Source organism: Geotrypetes seraphini, chromosome 2, assembly GCF_902459505.1.
Source record: "Geotrypetes seraphini chromosome 2, aGeoSer1.1, whole genome shotgun sequence".
In the NCBI taxonomy this organism is placed as follows: Eukaryota; Metazoa; Chordata; class Amphibia; order Gymnophiona; family Dermophiidae; genus Geotrypetes; species Geotrypetes seraphini.
In genome coordinates, this window is record NC_047085.1 from 273,104,574 (window position 1) to 273,121,476 (window position 16,903).

Here is a 16,903-nt window from a genome sequence, read left to right on the forward strand (position 1 = left end):
AAGGATATAAAACTGCTGGAGAGGGTGCAGAGACGAGCAACAAAACTGGTGAAGGGTATGGAGAAACTGGAATATGAGGATCGACTTAAAACACTGGGATTGTTCTCCCTTGAGAAAAGGAGACTGCGTGGGGATATGATCGAGACCTTCAAAATACTGAAAGGAATCGACAAAATGGAGCAGAGAAGATTATTTACATTGTCCAATTTGACACAGACTAGAGGACATGTAATGAAGCTAAGGGGGGACAGGTTCAGGACTAATGTCAGGAAGTTCTGCTTCACTCAGAGGGTGGTTGACGCCTGGAATGCCCTCCCAGAGGAGATTATTGCGGAATCGACCGTCCTGGGCTTCAAGAGCAAACTAGATGCATATCTCCCTAAGAGAGGCATATAAAGATATGGTGGACTATAAATTACGCCAGGTGTACACCTGGCAGGGACTCCGCGTGTGCGGATCGCCGGACTTGATGGACCGAAGGTCTGATCCGGAGATGGCAGTTCTTATGTTCTTATGTTCTTATGAAAGAGCAGAGCAGGAGCCAAAAGAGAATGCGCGATGTAAGAAGCATGAAAGAAGCGTGTGTTATCCCAGGACAAGCAGGCAGGTATTCTCACTAATGGGTGACGTGATCCAACGGAGCCCCGATGCGGGCGCACCATCGTCCGATACAATGGCAGGATAACTTCTTTCGTTCTGCTTGTAATACCCTTCTTGATCATTCCCAGCATTCTATTCGCTTTCTTAGTGGCCGTTGCGCATTGTGCCGACGGCTTCATTGTCATGTCCACTATTACTCCCAAGTCCCTTTCTTGGGTACTCTTACTCAGTAACAGCCCTCCCATCGTGTAGCTGTACCTTGGGTCAGTAAAAATAAACATACCACAAGTAGACTATCAATTTATCTAGATAATAATAATCAGAGATACTGTAGATGGCTATAAGCTAATATAAAATGTATGAGAAATATGAGTAGCACTCTACCGAAAAAGAAGCTACATCATTAGAGAGGGATATAGGTGAAGTATAGCTCTACTTTGCATTGAATTTTAGTTGCCAGATATTAGACCATTCCTCTAACTTTTGCAGATCCTTTTTCATGATTTCCACTCCCTCCACGGTGTCTATTCTGTTACAAATCTTGGTATCATCCACAAAATGCAAACTTTACCTTCCATCCCTTCAGCAATGTCATTCACAAATATATTGAATAGGATTGGCCCCAACACCGAACCTTGAGGGACTCCACTACTCACCTTTCCTTCCTCTGAGCGACTTCCATTTACCACCACCCTCTGGCATCTGTCCGACAACCAGTTTCTAATCCAGTTTACCACTTTGGGTCCTAACTGCAGCCCTTCAAGTTTTTTCAAGAGCCTCCTATGAGAAACTGTGTCAAAGGCTTTGCTGAAATCTAAGTAAATGACATCTAGCATATGTCACCCAATCAAAAAATTCAATCAGGTTCGTTTGGCACAATTTACCTTTAGTAAAGCCATGTTGCCTTGGATCCTGTAACCCATTAGATTCTAGGAAGTTCACTATCCTTTCATTCCATTATTTTTCCAACAACTGAAGTGAGGCTTACCAGCCTGTAGTTTCCCGCTTCATCTTTGTGACCACTTTTGTGAATAGGGACCACATCCGCTCTTCTCCCATCCCCAGGAACCACTCCCGTCTCCAGAGATTTGTTGAACAAGTCTTTAATAGGACCCGTCAGAACCTCTCTGAGCTCCCTCAGTATCCTGGGATGGTCCCATCCGGTCCCATCGCTTTGTCCACCTTCAGTTTTTCAAGTTGCTCATAAACACTTTCCTCCGTGAACGGTGCAGAATCTATTCCATTTTCATATGTAATTTGCCAGACAATCTCGGTCCTTCTCTGGGATTTTCTTCCGTGAACACAGATGTATTGGTTTAGCATGTTTGCTTTTTCCTCATCACTCTCCTCATATCGGTTCCCAGCATCTTTTAATTTAGCAATTCCATTTTTCATCTTCCTCCTTTCACTAATATTTCAAAATGATTTGTCTCCTTTTTTTACATTTTTTGCCATATGCTGTTCCGCCTGTGCTTTCGCCAGATGTATCTCTCTCTTGGCTTCTTTCAGTTTCACCTGGTAGTCCTTTCTATACTCCTCTTTTTGGGTTTTTTAATATTTCAGGAACGCCAACTGTTTTGCCTTTATTTTCTCCGCCACTAGTTTGGAGAACCATATCGTTTTCCTTTTTATCTTGTTTTTTATCGCTCCTTTCAGCTTAGACTTCTCTTAAGTTGTCCCATAATAACAACTCTTTCTTCAGGTACTCTCCCATTTTATTAGTCCGTATGTTTGAAATCTAGGACTTTAAGTATCGTGCGGCCGCTTTCCACTTTAGCCATTATATCAACCCAAACCGTTTGATGATCACTACTTCCCAGTTGAGTACCCACTCGAACATTAGAGATACTCTCCCCATTTGTGAGGACCAGATCCAATATCACTTTTTCCCTCATGGGTTCTGTCACCATTTATCTGAGCAGAGCCTCTTGAAAGGCATCCACAATCTCCTTACTTCTTTCCTTTTCCACAGATGAAACTTTCCAGTCCACATCTGGCAGGTTGAAATCTCCCAACAGCAGCACCTCCTCCTCCTTCTTTCCAAACTTTTGGAGATCCACAATCAAATCTTTATCAATTTGTTGCGATTGGGTTGGAGGGCTGTAGACTACACCCACATAGATAGAAGTTCCATCTTCTCTTATCAGAGTGATCCATATCGCTTCTTCCTCTCCCCCGGTCCCTTGCATTTCAGTCGCTTGGATAGAGAGCTACTCCTCCACCTTTTTGACTATCTCTGTCCTTCCAAAAATGATTATATATGTTTGCATCCCATCCATGGGATTCACTGAACCATGTCTCAGTGGTAGTAATATCTAGGTCTGCCTCTAACATTAGGGCTTACAGATCATGAACTTTGTTGCTTAGATCAGTGATTCCCAACCCTGTCCTGGAGGAACACCAGGCCAATCGGGTTTTCAGGCTAGCCCTAATGAATATGCATGAGAGAGATTTGCATATGATGGAAGTGATAGGCATGCAAATTTGCTTCATGCATATTCATTAGGGCTAGCCTGAAAACCCAATTGGCCTGGTGTTCCTCCAGGACAGGGTTGGGAACCACTGGCTTAGACTGTGGTCATTGCTTTCCACAGGAACATTTCTCTCTCTACTGAGGCCTAAGCCAAGTACTCACATGCTCCTGCACTACCGGAAGGCAAAGGGAGAAGTGCTAGTGCTGCAGCGCACAGGGAACTGTGCTGGCACCCGTGGTCGGGCTTTTCTTCATATGGGAAAAGACTCTCCAACCACATCAGCTTCTTCTCTCCACCAGCTGGGAGGGTGGGAAAGAGACTTGGGTGGGTCCAGGTGTTGCCCCTAAAGTTGGCTCAGTCTGGCCAACACCCTTAGGCTCTACTGAAGCCGCAGCAACAGGAGCAAACAGCCTTCCGTCCTCAGGAGCCAAAACCAGGAACTAGAATGATAGCAGCCATTTTTCAGATCCAGGAAACTGGTGCTGGTAGCTGCAGCCAAGCTTGGCTCAAAATCCACTGCAGAATCCAGGAGCTGTGAGAAACCCATCTATCAGCCTGCTGGAGATAGAGTATATTGGTTGGCCAAGAGGCTGTGCATCCAAGATAAACCTGAGGATAAATCAAGTGCTCTCTATCTCCACCTGATGGTTGATGGATGTAATCCCACTAGTCTCTGGATTCATCTGCTGTTAATGACAAAGAAACATTTAGGGGGAGTAGCAACATGGGGGCAACAGGCTACCTCCCACTTGGAACACGAAAGAGTGAACTCATAAATAATACAAAGAAAGATGTGTATATGACAATACAGAAACAATGATTATAGCATATGTACATTGATGGTATAAATAAGTAAGATTCACATATATTTAGCTCCTGTATTTTAACACCTTTACATATGCTCATGCAAACTGCTCAGAATTGACTCCCCAGTCATTAGTAGGGGTATAGAAGCTTCCAATAAACAATCTTCTTCCATAAAGACAGAAGCAAAAAATTCATTATCCCAGGACAAGCAGGCAGCCTATTCTCACATGTGGGTGACGTCATCCACAGAGCCTGGATGTGGACAGCCTCGCAAGCAGACTTGCTTGTAGAAACTCAGAAGTTTTGAGTTTGCTGCACCGTGCATGCGCGAGTACCTTCCCGCCCAGCACAGGGCGCATCTCCTCAGTTCAGATAGCTAGCAGAGAAGCCAACCAGGGGAGGTGGGTGGGTTGTGTGAATAGCTGCCTGCTGTCCCTGGATAACACCTGTTATGGTAAGTAACTGTGCTTTATCCCAGGACAAGCAGGCAGCTTATTCTCACATGTGGGTGACCTCCAAGCTAACCAGAATGTGATGGTGGGAGTGTTGGCAAATCAGGAGAATAAATTTTGTAATACTGCCTGGCCAAAATGGCCATCCCGTCTGGAGAAAGCATCTAGACAATAATGAGAGGTGAAAGTATGAACCGATGACCAGGTGGCATCTTTGCAAATTTCCACAATAGGACTGGATCTGAGGAAAGCTACTGAAGCCGCCATGGCTTTGACTTTGTGGGCTGTGACTTGACTCTGTAGATGCAGTCCAGCCTGGGCATAGCAGAAAGAGATACAAGCAGCCATCCAGTTGGAGATAGCATGCTTAGAAATTGGATGTCCCAACTTGTTTGGATCGAAGGAGACAAAAAGTTAAGGAGCAGATCTGTGTGGTTTGGTGCGTTTTAAGTAGAAGGCCAAAGCATGTTTATAGTCCAGAGTATGAAGAGCTGATTCTCTAGGATGAGAATGAGGTCTTGGAAAAAACACTGGAAGTACAATGGATTGATTGAGATGAAATTCTGAAACCACTTTAGGTAAGAATTTAGGATGAGTACGGAGGACCACCTTGTCAAATAAAGTTGATTTGTAGGAACTTACATTAAACAGTTCCTCAAATGATGATGCTTTGAAAGGCTTAAAATTTAGTGTCATTTATTTAGCAATTACATTTTTGAGTTATTTCCCAACTCAGGCTGCTCTTATATGCTCGGGATCCAGGCCATGGAAAATGTGTGCTGCTAGTCTTCTCTCTCTTTCTGCCAGTAAGACACCCCTTTAGCTCTCAGAACAAGAGTCTTTGGAGCTAGTTGGAGATGCCAACAGGGGAGGAGTCTAGAGAGAGAGAGAAAAAGCAAAATAAAAAAAAATTCAAAGGTGTATTTTGCTGTGGGAAATAAACTTGTAGGTGGGTATTTCTTTCAAACTTTATGTGTGAGCACAAAGTTGAGGTATGCCTCTGTCATTATAATAGTCTTGTCTTCTACCAGCTTATCAAAATGTGTTTTCTGTTTGGTGTTTTTGCTTCAGGTGGCAATGCAGATAATGTGTTATCTCAGTTTGCAGCCCAAAGGAAAAAGGCAGCAAGTTTATCTGAATCAAAACACGGCCAACCTCACAGTTCTGGGCACTTATCGACAGGACCTATTCTTATTGAGCCACAAGAGAATCAGACTATTGTCAATGGACATATAGCTAAGGTCATATATATGCAGCTGACAATTTGTTATTGCTAATATTGGAGTCAATATTCAAAGGCAGTTATGTGTTTGCTGGCAGTCAGAAAAAGCAAAATTGGCTTATCTGTGGATAACAAATATTTGGATAATGTTGGTCATTTAAATATCTAAATTATCAGATTATTATCTGTATATTTGTTGCCCAAAATTTGTTTGGCAGATATATTCAGCTGCTAAAAGGCTAATTTTATAAACTGAGCACTAACATTTACATGCATGTTATGCGCATTAGTGTTTAGAATGTTAGTGTTTATACTCGTACATCTACTCTTGCAATTATTGACAGAGAATGGTGACAGTATTTAGCATAGCAGACAGTAACATCAAGTAGGCTGAGAAAGGCCCACCATATATATCTATATGTCCTCGTGAAATGCACTCCTTGGTAAAGTCTACAGAATATGGGAAGGATAGGCCTCATAATGTCCTTTTTAGTCATTGGCATATTGCCAGCTACTTGTGAGCTGGATTAGCCACAGTTCGAAACAGTCTGGCTAGTCTCTTAATGAGGCTGCTTAAATAGCTGCAGCAGTTTCTGCAGGACCACCAGTATTTGGGCCAGGACCAGCCTGTGTCCCTGCAACTCCTGTAGCACTTGTTGTAGGAGCTGCATATGGTGATCAGGGGGCTGAGCCCAATAAGGAGGCACTGGCATATCTGCAGGGGCTAGGTAGGCGGGCACGAAGCTCTTCTGCCTCCTCCTCCTCCAGGGGTGGAATGTATGTGCAAGAGTCATCCTCCACTTCTGTGCCCTGGAGTGGCTCCTCCCAGGCCCCCTGGTCCACCTCCAGTTGATTTCACTTACATTAATAAAGACAGGCTACTTGCTGGGAGAGTTGGAGGGGACAGACATAATTGGGGCCCCTCATATTAGGAGGCCATTGGTGTTATGTGGGCCCCCTGACAACTCCAGAGGTCCTAAGGAGCACTGTTTAGATAGTGGAGGGTTTAGACACTCACTTCTGGAGAGTGCTCCAGATAAATCGCCAAGCCCTCAGGGAGACACTGCTAGGGGGTCTACAGTCATAATACTCAGAGAGGTGCTTCTTATAATGGAGGCACATCTCCACAAGAGCATCCATCTTCCATGGGGAGTAATTCGGCTCCTGCCTTTCCCCATCAAACCCTGTTTCATTCGCACAATCACTCGCTCAAACACACTCATACTCTCTTGCTCACACACTCTGGGGATCACTCTACCACACCCTTTCTCACCTTCTGTCTCTCACTGTCTCTCTAGCTATCACTCTCACACTCTCTCTATCTCTCACACTAATACTCTCTCTCTCACATCTCTTCTCTCCAACACAGCTCCTCTCTACACCCACAGAGAATCGTCATTCCACGTGTAGGGCTATATATAGAAGTGCAAGACATTGAGAACGTCCTATTACGACAGCAGTAACATTTTGACATCATTGGGAACATTTTAAAGAGACTTCTACTTTGGATATCTTGTGAGCCTTATAATGGAAACTTATGGGACGATTATGGCTTGAATTTTAGACATCCAACTCTGATGTTTTGATTTGAGCTTAGATGTCCTATTGAAAATGGTCCTCCATGGATATATTGATCTAGCCATTTCCTTGGATTTAGGATTGGTCTTTGATCTTATTGGTCATAGAATGCTAATAAAAGTTAGTACCACGGCATTGAAATGGTTTGCATTTTTTTTTAACCAATAGAACATGTGTGGTTTCAATTGATAATAGTTTGTGTAAGGAATATTGTCTTAGATGTGGTGTTCCTCAGGGATCTGCTATACTGTATCTCTGATTTTATTTAGCATATTTTTTGCTCGTTTATTGATGATCATTTAGGAATGTGGAATATTTGTATACTATTATGCGGGTCATATATTATGAATAGCAAAAAATTGATCAATTGAGGCTAGATTTAACAAATATATAGAATTGTTTAAGAAAAAGTATCAGATTGATTTAAAAAATCAACACGGTACTGAATAGTGATAGAAAGTTGACTTGTTCTATAAGAAGCATGTTCCATGACTGGTTTTAGTTTCAACTTTCTGGGATAAGCCAACTCCCCCTGTGTCAAATTTAAAAGTTTTGGGGGTGATTGTTGATTCTCACTTTTGATGAGCATATTTCTGCTGTGATTAGGAATTGATTTTATGCTTTATCACCATCTATGTGGAATGCATTACCTGAAGAAATTCTTGCCGAGGCAAATTTTTAAAAATTTAGGGCCTCTTCTACTAAACCACGCTAGTGGTTTTAGCGCAGAGAGCCACGCAGGGTGGCCTGCGCTACTACTGACGCTCATAGGAACTGAATGAGCATCAGGAGCAGCGCAAGCCATTCTGCACAGCTCCCCACGCTAAAACCGCTAGCGCGGTTTAGTAGAAGAGGGGGTTAAAATGTTAGTAGGATATGGCGATACTCGAGAGGGTCCAGAAAAGAGTGACACGATTGATAAAAGGTATGGAAAACCTTTCATATGCTGAAAGATTAGAGAAACTGGGGCTCTTTTCCCTGGAAAAGTGGAGACTTAGAGGGGACATGATAGAGACTTACCAGATCATGAAGGGCATGGAGAAAGTGGAGAGGGACAGATTCTTCAAATTTTCAAAAACTACAAGAGCGAGAGGGCATTCGGAAAAATTAAGAGGGGACGGATTCAGAACCAATGCTAGGAAGTTCTTCTTCACCCAAATGGTGGTGGATACCTGGAATGCGCTTCTGGAGGGTGTGATAGGACGGTATTGGGGTTCAAGAAGGGATTGGATAATTTCCTGAAGGAAAAGGGGATAGAAGGGTATAGATAGAGGATTACTATACAGGTCCTGGACCTGATGGGCCGCCGCGTGAGCGGACTGCTGGGCATGATGGACCTCTGGTCTGACCCAGCAGAGGCACTGCTTATGTTCTTATGTTAGTGAAAACACTTTTTTTAAAGAAGCTTTCAATTTAGAGACGGAGATGTATAGGGTGTATTCATCTCTCTAGAACAGTGTTCTTCAACCTTTTTACACCCGTGGACCGGCAGAAATAAAAGAATTATTTTGTGGACCGGCAAACTACTAGGACTAAAATTTTAAAACCCCGTTTACGCCCCATCTCTGCGAGCTCGGTCCCCGCAAACCATCTGATCCCATCTGCACAAGCCGTAATTATGATTTTATATTGAACGTATTTTATTAAAGTATAAAAAGAAACAATATCCTGAACAATTGTGATTTTATAAATACAAATATACAGAGCACGGACCAACAAAACCCCTGTCTCCCCTCCCCTTCACATATATCCCCTCTACTATCAAGAAAACTGAACAAGCCAAGTTATTATAGAATGCTACATAGAAATATCATGCTAACAGAATACTGCAGTCCCCAGTTATGTCTCTAGCAGGATATATAATTCAAATCTGATTTATTCTAATGACAAAATAGAAATAAAATTATTTTTTTCTACCTTTTGTTGTCTCTGGTTTCTGCTTTCATCTTCTTTTCACTCTTTTCCTTCTAGCATCTGCCCGTTCCATCCAATGTCTGCCTTCTCCCCCTTCCATATGTATCTGACTTCTTTCTATGCCCCTCTTCCTTGTCCATCCTCCTCTCTCCTTTTTACATCATTCATTCCAGCTTCACTGCCTTCTTCATTTTTATCTCTCCTACACCAGATCTAGCATCTTTATCCCTCTCTCATTTCTCTGCTGACCCCCTTTCCAGCATCAATGTCTCTCTACTTTCTCATTCCTCTCTCTCCCCTTTCTCTCATCTGATCTCTCCATTCCACCCTGACCCCCTTCCCCTCCTGTAATCTCCCTGCCAGCTGTTTCCTTCCTTTTTTTCTTTCTCCCTACCCTCCTTCCTTTTTTTCCTTCTCCCTTCCCTCCTCCCTCTATCCAACATTAACTCTCTTCCCATCCCTTTCCCTCCTCCCCTCCCAGCAGCATCTCTCCTTCTTCTCCCTTCCCTCCTCTCTCTATCCAACATTAACTCTCTTCCCATCCCTTTCCCTCCTCCCCTCCCAGCAGCATCTCTCCTTCTAACTCCCTTCAAGTCCAGTAACAGCTCTCCCTTTTCCAGACCTTCCCAGCCTCCTACAGTGGCTTCCTCCCCTTCCAGCAGCTCTCGGTACTTGCCTGCAGGAAGTTGCCGGTAAATCACTTCCCTGGCAAATTGGAGAGCTGATGGGAGGGGAGACAGCCACTGTGAAGGCTCCCCAGGATCTTGTTCGCACACGCTGACCATATCCCTCCACCTGTACCTGAATTTGCAGCTCTCTCCGGTCTAATCGCAACTTCCCCGCGGCCCTCTTCAGCAACTCGGCAGGGGTGGCGATTAAGACACGCTGCCGACGTCGGGACCTTCCCTCTCTGAGTCCCGCCTATTTTGTTTCAACTTCCTGTTTCCCAACAGGCGAGACTCAGAGAGGGAAGGCCCCGACATTGGCAGCTTATCTTGATCGCCTGAGGCTGGGAGAAACATTAGTCGGGAGGAACCGCAGTCGGCAGGAAATTTAACTGCCGACTTGATCTCGCCGGCCCTGTGTGGACCGGCAGAAATTTTCTGCGGACCGTCACCGGTCCGCGGACCGGCGGTTGAAGAACTGTGCTCTAGAAAACCATCATGGTGATTATTGAATTTATTATGTTATTCTTATACTATTGGATGTTTGGAATAGGTCTTTTTGATTGCTTTTATTGAAAACCATTGTGTTCTGTAAAAGGTTTTTCGGTATATCAAATTTAATAAAACAATAAAAACCAAATTAGCCACTAAATATCAAATTAAGTTAAGTGCACAACCTGACATTATTCTGTGATGCATGTGCAACTTTGTATGCTAAAAACAAACATTTGCATGCTAAGCATAAAATTGTGCATGCAAGTTTTTAGTATTAAGGAGATTGGGCTAGATTCACTAAGCAAACCGATCGTGTACCGATCGGTTTGCGACCCCTTTACGACCCCAACCCGATTCACTAACCTTCTGGCTGCACCCGATCTGATCCACGCATGCAAATGAGGGAAATGGCATGCAAATCTAGCAAGGCAGCGATTCACCAACATTTTTCAGACACACCGACTGGACTGGCTGATCTGAAACCAAGCGACTGGTGAGGACCAGTCACTCACGTCCCTGCCTAGTCTCCTGCTCCATGCTGCCCTGTAATCCAAACTGATATGAAAGGAAACCTCTACAATACAGCTCTTGTGCAGCTGACAGTAGAATTTGCTGCAAATGGAAAATGCAGGTGCTTTAAAAAAATACCCCTCTTTCTCGAGGTTCCCCCTGCTCTATGCCGCCCCAACTCTGGTCTCTGCCGCCCTGACTCTGCTCTCTACCGCCCCGATGATCTCTGCTACCTGAGTGCTAAACTAGCAGCGGCACAAAAATGATTTTCAAATCCTTTGGAGCAGACTGGACGTGTCCACCAAAGAAGGTTCCGGGAAAAGAAAGAAATGCAGTATTGAACGGTTGTTTATTTTTCTTTTTTTCCACTCTGGACGCGGAAGACTTCGCCTCCTCTTGCCCTGACTCTCCTGCTCTCTGCCGCCCTTCCCCGCAGTGCAGACCTGCTTTAAAGCAGGTCTGCACTGCGGGGAAGGTGGCAGAGAGCAGGAGAGTTGGGACAAGAGGAGGCGAGGTCTTCTGCAGCCAGGTAGCTGCTCCAGCTTCAAACGTAAACGTTTCTAAAGTGATGCATAGCAAACCTGCATTGTGAAGGGGCCTCTCAGGTAAAAGTAAAAAAAAAAAAAAAAACGGCCCCGGCTCGGACAGGCATGTGCAGATGGTCTGCGCATGCATGCGGATCGCACAACAGCGATCCGAGCAGGCAGATGGGGGCATTTCTCTTTCCGGGCCATTGTGACTAAAGTGGCAGCAAACCCAGTTTTATTGAGAACCACAGCAATGTTTGCAGCATCCACAGCAATTACTTATTTCAGCCCTTACTATGCAGGTTCATAAAACTATCAATGTGAGTTTGTGTAAATTACTACTATTTACTACTACTATTTATCATTTCTATAGGCCTAGATTCACTAAACTTACCGATCCTGTTCCCCGACCTGATTCACTAAACTGCTGTCTGATGAATCTCTCCGATCTGATCCACCCATGCAAAATAGCCAAGCAATTGATTCACTAACAATTGCTTGGCTATTTTGAATCGGGTTTTACTATTCTAAAACCCGATGGCTGCAGACCTGTCGGTAACTGTGTTACCAGTTATAGTAAAGAAATGGGGTACCTAGATGGTGGAAATAAAATTCTTAATGATCAAATTTTGATCGTTATGATAACGAATGGACTTTCATCATCAATTCCTGATATCAGTTTTTACCATACATCTTATTTAGTCTTATTTCCTCTTTGAGCAATGAAACCTGTGGTGGGCATATCATAACTCTACAGACATCAGTCTTTAGAACCTCTTATGATATGTATATCATTTCAAGTTCCCATCATGTGTGTCTTTATAATCATTTATGCCCACCACCACCTACCATTCCCTATTGTGTTTTTATTTTTAATTAGTTGACTCATTATTTAATAATAATAATACCCATAAATATATTTCCTAAAAAACCTTTATACATTGTGTCCATGGTAAATAAGGTATACAATGTACCGTTTTCATTTTCTGCTTTTGAGTGATTTGGTTTTTGGCAGTGGCTCTTGGTGTAATACACAGGCATTTGTTGTTACCTTCATATTTTGCGGTACACCATGGACCCCTGACGAAGGCATGTTGTCCGAAACACGGACCGTGTTGGGTCTCTCAGTTGGTAAAAAGGTTTTTTATTATTGCATTTTAACTTTGGTACAATAAATTCTTGCCTGCATCATGTACATTGTCTGCAGTTTTTGTTTGGTTTTCCTGTTTTGGTGGTTTTTCTGCAGATTCGGTTGGATTTCTTTTTTTGTTGCTTTTTTGGTAAAAATTGATATCAAGAATTGATGTTGAAAGTCCATTCATTATCATAATGATCAAAATTTGATTAGAAATTGTTCATTAAGAATTTTATTTCCACCATCTAGGTACCCTGTTTCTTTACTATAACTGTTTTACATGGGGTGGATGTCTTAAGGCTTTATCCTGTAATATCCTTATGGTAACTGTGTTACTGACATGTCTGCCATTTTTTTAAATGGCACAGATATTTGTGTGTATTACACATACAAAATATCTGTCCATTTAAAAAATGACCCCCCCCAAATGCTGCCAACGGCCCCAGAGACAAACGTGGTCCCCGACAAACGCGAATGCGCACCACCCCCCCCAAAAGAAAAAGGCAGGAGAGATACCCACTTCCTCCATAAAGTTGGTTGTTCTACCTTGTAGTACCACTTACACTGGAAGTCAGACATAGTCTTAACTAGGGGCTATGCAGCAGCAATCTGTCTAAAAGAGAGAGTTTGGAAACCCTAATCTGGATCTTTGTGATGACTGATGCAAATTTCATGGGTTGGGAGGATACATTTTCTCAAGATATGGGCACAAGGTCAATAGTCTTCTGTGGAAGCTCAGAATTCAAGCAACCATCTGGAAGCATTGGCAATATACTGAGCTTTCCTGCAGTTTCATCAAGTATTTCAAAACAAAATGGTAAGAAATCTTTTCAACAACAAGATCGGTTATTGGAAAAATAATGGAAACGTTGCTAAAGGAAAGGATAGTAAAATTTTAGAAACTAATGGATTACAAAATCCAAGGCAACATGGGTTTACCAAATGTAAATTGTGCCAAACAAATCTGATTAAATTCTTTGACCAGAGAATTGGAGCAAGGACATGCACTAGATGTAGTTTACTTAGATTTCAGCAAAACCTTTGACAGTGTTCTTCATAGGAGGCTCTAGAATAAACTCCATGGGCTGAAATTAGGGCCAAATAGGTGAACTGGATCAGAAACTGGTTATTGGACAGACGCCATACAGGGCCGGATTAATGAATAGGCCCAGTAGGCACATGCCTAGGGCCCGAAATTATTGAATTTATCAATATGCCAATTTTTTTTTTCAGACGGCAACGGGCCCCCCCTGCACGGCAACGGGCCCCAACCCGACAACAACGACAACAACACCGGCTCCACCCCCCCGGCATGGACGGACAGCAATGTGGCCTTCCGCTGGCATCAAAGGCAACGCGGCCAAGGCAGCTCCAAGAAGGTCCCGCGATGAATGCGTCTGCCAGTCCATCCCCCTCCTATGTCACTTACTTCTTCTGGCAGACGCAGTCACCGCGGAATCTTCATGGAGCTGAGCCGGCTGTGTTGCCGTTGATGCCGACGGAAGGCTACGTTGCTGTCCATCGATGCAGGGGGGTCCGGGCCGGCTGTTGTCGGATGGGGGCCTGTTGCCGTGGGGGGGGGTGGGGGCGTTTCCGTTGGTGTGTGGAAAGGGTGGTGGAGGGAGAGAAAGGGGACAGATGCTGATGGAATTGGTGTGTAGGGAAAGGGGGAAGGATACTGGATGGAATTGGGTTGGAGGGAAAGAAAGGGGGGTGATGCTGATGGAAGTGGGGGGAAGGGAGAGGAGAGAGTGAAATGCCAGACCATGGGAGAGGGAAGGGAAGAAGAGGAGAGGAAAGAGATTCCAGACCATTGGAGGAGGGAATGGAAGAAGATGGATGCCAGACCAATGGGGGTGAAGGAAAAGATGGAAGGGGGAGGCATACAATTTCTGGAAGTGGCACAGAAGGGCAGAAGATGAAAGGAAGATTGATAAGAAGATGAGAAGAGCAGAAACCAGACAAGACAAAGGTAGAAAAAAAATTTCTATTTATTTTTTTTGCTTTAGGGGACATGCTGTTTCTGTGGTTTTGCATTGTATGCAGTGTACAGCTTCTTGGTGGTTTTATTTAACCTTTGTCTACGTATTTCTATTTTATCCCCCCTTTTACAAAACTGTAGAACATTTTTTAGTATGGGCCATGGCTAAAAACCATACTACAGTTTTGTAAAAGGGGGGAGAAGTTAGTTTGTGATTACATATTCCATACTACGTGAAGGTGTTTTCTGTGATCTGTTTGTATGAAAGACATGTTTTTTTTGTTAGCGTTGACTAGCCTTGTTTGGTGAAATGCATCAGGCGTGGTTCTTAGGAGCACCTTGAATTAACCTAATTTGAATCTCCTTATTTTCTGCCAATCTACTTTTGTTTCAAGTTGGATTCTTTGGTGGACTGCTTGCCTTGTTGTTTCGTTGCAAATTAACATACATGGAGTGGAATGTACTAGAGGAGTTACAGATTTGGTTGTTTATACATACATATGGGTTACAGTTGGTTGACAGTTGAGAGGCGTTGTAAACTTGGTTATTAATATAGACTTACATTTTGGATAGTATTGCTGCTTTACAAATATTTGAACACTTTTATATAAGCATGGAAAGGGTTCAGAGTTAAAGTCCTGGGTAAGTAGGTAGGAAGGGAAGGAAGGGGGATTTGTTCAGAGATATTTGGGAGTTGCATAGAAGAAAAACTGTGCACTTGTATGCTAATCTATGTTTTGAATTAAAAAAAAAAAGAAATATAAGTGGAAATAAATAAGTAAATAAGAAAACAGATAAATGGGGTGGGGTATGGGCGGGCGGGGCAGGGCCAGCGGGGCACAGTGTACTTGTGTGCCTAGGGGCCCTCGAAGAATTAATCCTGCCCTGACACCAAAGGGTGGTGGTTAATGGAATTCGCTTGAAGAAGAGAAAGGTGAGTAGGGGAGTGCCTCAGGGATCGGTACTGGGACCAAAACTGAGACCTCATTTAAAATATGTTATTGAGCGACTTTGCTGAAGGGTTAGAAGGTAAGGTTGGCCTTTTTGCAGATGATACAAAAATTTGTAACAGAGTGGACACCCGGGAGGGAGTGGAAACATGAAAAAGGATCTGCAAAAGTTAGAAGAATGGTCTAATGTCTGGCAACTAAAATTCAATGCAAAGAAGTGCAGAGTGATGCATTTTGGGGGTAGAAATCTGAGGGAACCATATGTGCTGGGAGGTGAGAGGCTGACAAGAACAGACGGAGAGAGGGACCTTGGAGTGATTGTGTCTGAGGATCTAAAAGCATCTAAACAGTGTGATAAGGCAGAGGCTGTAGCCAGAAGGATGCTGGGCTGTATAGAAATAGGAATAACCTTTTGGAACTCACCTTTGAGAAATTTAAGTCATCTCTTAAGACATTTCTTTTTAAAGATGCTTTCCAAGTTTAGCTGTCCTTATAAGGGTTTTTGCATTGGACATACTTGTTATATCCCCACTCTGTTGTCCTTTTCCATGTATCCTTTCTTTTCTTTACATTTTACTTTAGTTATCCCTTTTTTCCTTTTGTATCTGTTTGTCCAGTCGTGAGTCTTGTTTTCTGTCCTTCTATGTTGATGGGTTTTATGGTATATTATTTGTATTACCCCATTTATTATTGTACAACCATCTTGAAATATATGTTAAGGTGGTATATCAAATTTATAATAAACTTGGAAACTTGTAGAGGTGTTGATACCCCTGTATAGGTCATTGGTGAAGCCACATTTGGAGTATTGTATTTAGTTTTGGAGGCCATATCTGGCGAAAATTCTGCGCACAATATTTTAAAATTCCACAAAGTTTATTTGCATTGTGTTGTGTAGCATTCCCTTATAAGGTCTAAAATCCCTTCATGCCTTTTCCTTTCTCAGACTCCATCCTCCTCATTCCCTCTCTCACTTCCTCTACATCCCAACAAGACTCGTAATTGTCTGCTCCCAAAGTCTTCTCCCTCATGCAATACTCTAACCTCTCATTCTTTCTCCTTCCCTCCCTAGCTATCATTGTATCTCCCCCCACTCCATAGCACACCCTCAGGTTTAATCGCCCACATATCAGTGACATATTCATCCCTATAATCTGCCTTCAGTCTCCCAGGGCCCCTTCTCATTTTCAGCCACAAGTAGCAGCAGAAGCAGCTTAACTCTCTCTTCCCCTTCCCTACTAAGCTCTCATGGCAAGGAAGAAGTGAACTACTGCACCTTGGATCACTTCCTCCTCCTGTGCTGGTTTAGACCTGTTTATGTGAACCATGGTTCATATATAGTCAGGTCTAAGTTGGCATAGGAGGAGGAAGTGACCCGTTATGCAGCAGTTCACTTTCTCTTCTTGCTGCATGAGATCAATGGAGAGGGGAAACGAGAAGGAGCAATGTCACTGCTGACTTTGCCTGTGCTGAATCCTGAACAGCAAATGCAGAATTCTGCACATCCTGTGAGAGTGGGGTATTCTGCAGAAATTCTGCACTGCATAGTTATGCAAAATTCCCCCAGGAGTATCTTTTTGCTAAGAAGAACTG

The 16,903-nt window shown here is 43.3% G+C and overlaps 1 protein-coding gene across 3 annotated transcripts in view; it reads left to right on the forward strand.

Annotated features, from left to right (window-relative positions):
* The window catches only part of ANKS6 (ankyrin repeat and sterile alpha motif domain containing 6), a 277,710-nt gene that overhangs the window by 186,260 nt on the left and 74,547 nt on the right, over positions 1-16,903 (forward strand). For all 3 annotated transcript variants that reach the window (XM_033929683.1, XM_033929681.1, XM_033929682.1), the window contains exon 11: positions 5,405-5,574. In XM_033929683.1, the coding sequence (XP_033785574.1) occupies positions 5,405-5,574 (170 nt within the window). The remainder of the gene's footprint in view (positions 1-5,404; positions 5,575-16,903) is intronic.